At 32.5% G+C, this 3,832-nt stretch overlaps 1 protein-coding gene across 1 annotated transcript in view; it reads right to left on the reverse strand.

Annotated features, from left to right (window-relative positions):
• Positions 1-3,832, reverse strand: part of LOC106478864 (cGMP-dependent 3',5'-cyclic phosphodiesterase-like) — a 76,839-nt gene that overhangs the window by 34,378 nt on the left and 38,629 nt on the right. The window contains exon 13 of the mRNA XM_022382545.1: positions 2,085-2,166. Within this exon, the coding sequence (XP_022238253.1) occupies positions 2,085-2,166 (82 nt within the window). The remainder of the gene's footprint in view (positions 1-2,084; positions 2,167-3,832) is intronic.

Here is a 3,832-nt window from a genome sequence, read left to right on the forward strand (position 1 = left end):
AAGAGGATACTCCCTTTGAAACTATGTCACCTCAGTGAACTTGGTTGACACCATTGTTTTGTTTTTTTGAGTTATCCTGTAATAAATAAGAAGCAGAAGAAAGAAGAACAAGAAATTCAAACTTTTTGCTATGATATTTACAGCCATTCTCAGAACTTGTGACTCACTCATTACATAGATATTGTTATAAAAGGAAACTGTATAGTATTGTAAAGTTCTAATGATTTATTGAGGAAATATTTAAAATACCATATCGATGAATAATCCGAGCAATTCCTACTTTGGCAATGATACCACTTGCCTGATAAATGAAAAATATAAAAAGAAATTGAAACAAGTTGAAATCTGTATGCAATCCAATGGAAGTACAGTAACACTCTGCCTATAGAAACACCATCCGTTTTTGTAAAACACAAACAACATGCCTAGCAAGACCATCTGCCTATAGAAACACTACTTTTAGTAAGACCATCTTCCTACAGAAACACTGTCTTTAGTGTTACCATCTGCCTATAGAACTTTGGTAACACCGCTCACCTATAGCACCATTTGTAACATCGCCCACCTATAGAACCTTAGTAACACTGTCCTCCTATAAAACTTTGGTAACAGAATCCCAGATTTAATAATTTACTTATAATGTGGAACTGTAATTGTGATAAAACATTTTAGTACTGATAATTGTAAACACAATGTTATAAAAATTAGATAAATAATTAATTTTAGGACTTCGATTGTTACTGTAAAATTGATGACATGTTGAGACACGTTGGTTTACAACACCCTCTAGTGATTAGCCCACAAATTATCTGCACACTCGTCATACTAACACGACCTGTGGTGCCACTTCATGGAAATATAGCGTCACCAATCCTTAAGACAACCGCACCCTCTGGTGTCACTTCTTGGAACTCATCGCCCACTGGTGCCTATTTCGCAACAGTTACGTAACCCACAGGCAGCATTTTTTGTTGCTTAACCCCAGGCGACGGCAGCCTTTGGGCACAAGGGTATCCCCCTAACTAACATACTTTGGTTTAGTATCATTATATGTATTTCCAGTCTTTATTTAAATTCATGCATATTCTTTGTGTTTAAAGTATTGTAAATATGTTATGTTTATGTTAAAGAGTCTTGGCTATTTGCAAGTTTGTATTTGCATATTGCTTTTCTGTATTAAAGTGTATTATTAGCAATACATTTTATTATTATTATACAATTTTTGTGAAAGGGTATTTTATGTTTCTTCATTAAAGGGTATTATGACGTTGCATTCGTTGTTAAAGGACATTTTTGTATTGTATTTAGTGTTAAAGGGCTTGCTTTTTCTATTCATATATTATGTAATGTCGAACGGAAGATATCTTTTATACTAAGTTCTTCATGTAACGTTTCATTTGAATTTAACACGTATTAACAAGGGTTTTCCTTTGTTTACTTAGATTACAGTATTAACTTATATTTTTAATATTATTGTTACATGTGTTTTTTTAATTTGTAATTATTTTAGTATATATTGTTAAATGTAGTTTTTTGTTAAAGGGTTGTGTCATCAAGGTGTTATGTACGTGTTCTTGGGAAGAAATGGAAATTAACTTGCTTCTTGATCATGTCACGGGTTTAAAGCTAACTAGACTTAAGGTTAATTCTAGTTGTCGGCTTGAGGTCAAACCTGAAACGGAGATGAGGGAAAGATGTGGTATATACAAGCATACTGTGTGTTGTATAACATGGTTTTTCCCACCATCTTCTATAGTGCTGAAATCTTTGAATTTTAGAGAAGTTTGTTTCTATCCAGTTCTGACTCAAAACACGTGAGCTAGGAAACTGTTGAAATTTGTCAGTTCTAGTTGTGTTTGTGTCTTTGTTACTTATCTGAGAAGACCACATTATTACAAAGAATCATAATAAGTATTTTAATTTATATATTAAGACTTCCAGGAAATTTAGAACAAATCATGCAATTTGTACAGTAAAGAGGTATAACTGCCAATGTATCTAGACGTCATGACGTTTTGGTTATCAGTATAATTTATAAATATTATAATATTACTGTTTTGAAATAAAATTTGAGAATAACATACCTTGTTTTAAAGCCGGTAATCTCATCCATCTTCCTATAAAAGAAAGGGTGATCGTAGGCGTCGTGAATATTCAATAGCTGTCCTAAAATTAGAATTTTCATAAAAGAAATTGTGAAAAATAATGACGTTATAAAGTTGGCGTAAAGTGTGTTGAAAAATATTTATGGTATGGTGATATAAAGATGCTTAACCAAACGAAAAAGACGGCATTAGTAATTTTTGAAACTCGAACCATTCACTTCCTTTAGTTAGGGTAACACGTGCTTCTCCCACATTTAAAAAACATACCACACTATGTAGAAAATTACTAATTTTCTGTTTGCATTCATACAAATTAATAGCTCCCCAGTAGCCCAGCGGTATGTCTGTGGACTTACAACGCTAAAATCCGGGTTTCGATACCCGTGGTGGACAGAGCACAGATAGCTCCTTGTGTAGCTTTGTGCTTAACTACAAGCAAACAAATTAATATCTCATGAACATCACCATATCTGAAACGCTGATACTTCAAACACAAATATTGATAATAATTAAACGGTTTTGAAACTAATATTGTATTTTCGTTGGTAAATTCACAATTTATATCAAAATGAAAACCACTACGTAACAGAACTATAAATTATGCCAATACGTAGAACACTCGTAAAGACTGCTCCGATCGCCAGGTTTCACACACACTTATTAGCAAAACTCAGTCACAACCCTACTAGCATCATACATTAGCCTACTTTGTTGAAAGAAATGTTTCACTATTTTTATATAATCAAATCTGATAATATTTTGCTTACTATATCTTATTTGTAAATGATACCTTTGTACTCCTTTTATAAATTATGAAAAGCCCCCTGCTTATCTCTGAGCCCACACTGGGGTAAAGTCCACCCTAAGATCCATTAGTTTCAAATTAACAGTGAGAGTTTATGTAAAGTGAAAAGTAATTGCCCTCAAACAATTATTTCACCAAAATAAACAAACAAGTAGACGAACCAATGAAATTAATTCATTGCCTTTACTAGTATACAAACAAAATTTCTGAGCATTTTCGAACGATTTTTGAACTTTGATTTTCCAATCAGGAATCTAAATTTGAAAACTTTTGAAATCAAAATTCTACGAAGTTAAACTAAAACTAAACAGTTTCTACATTCCACATAATGAATGAGTTCGAGCTCACTATAACTTGAAAATTAGTATGAACAAGTTATTCTTGTTTCCTACTTTTGAATTGATTATTTTTCTAGATCATTCAGATACTGAAGAGACTTTATAAACCTAACAGATATTTTCGTTCACTTTTCTTGGCGTAGCCATCTTTTGTTATTCCACGGGAAGCTATCATGCTTGTTTACGTTTTTATTTATTGTTTTCTCTCTTGAGACTCTCTCTTAAGATTCCACGGCACATTTCTGTACTGTATCGTTTAGTGCAGAGTACTGGTTGTTTGTGTATTGAGAAATCAAACAAGCATACATCAGGGACCAGATGAACAGTTTAGAGGGAGTTCAGACAGAATGTTTTTAAAACTGATTGTTATTTTGTGCCTTCGTAAAAATGAAAAAGAAAATAAATCCAATCGAGACTAATCAAGACTATGTTTGTTTGTTTTTTCTCGTACCCGCTTATCCTAGTTTTGATTGTTTTACCAATTATCATATATATTGTTAGGTATCTGCTCGTTTGTTAATTTTCGGTATAAATTCTTTCCGAGGAACTTCAGCGATACAAGTCCTTTCTTAATTAAAACTAGT

Source organism: Limulus polyphemus, unplaced genomic scaffold, assembly GCF_000517525.1.
Source record: "Limulus polyphemus unplaced genomic scaffold, Limulus_polyphemus-2.1.2 Scaffold256, whole genome shotgun sequence".
NCBI lineage: Eukaryota > Metazoa > Arthropoda > Merostomata > Xiphosura > Limulidae > Limulus > Limulus polyphemus.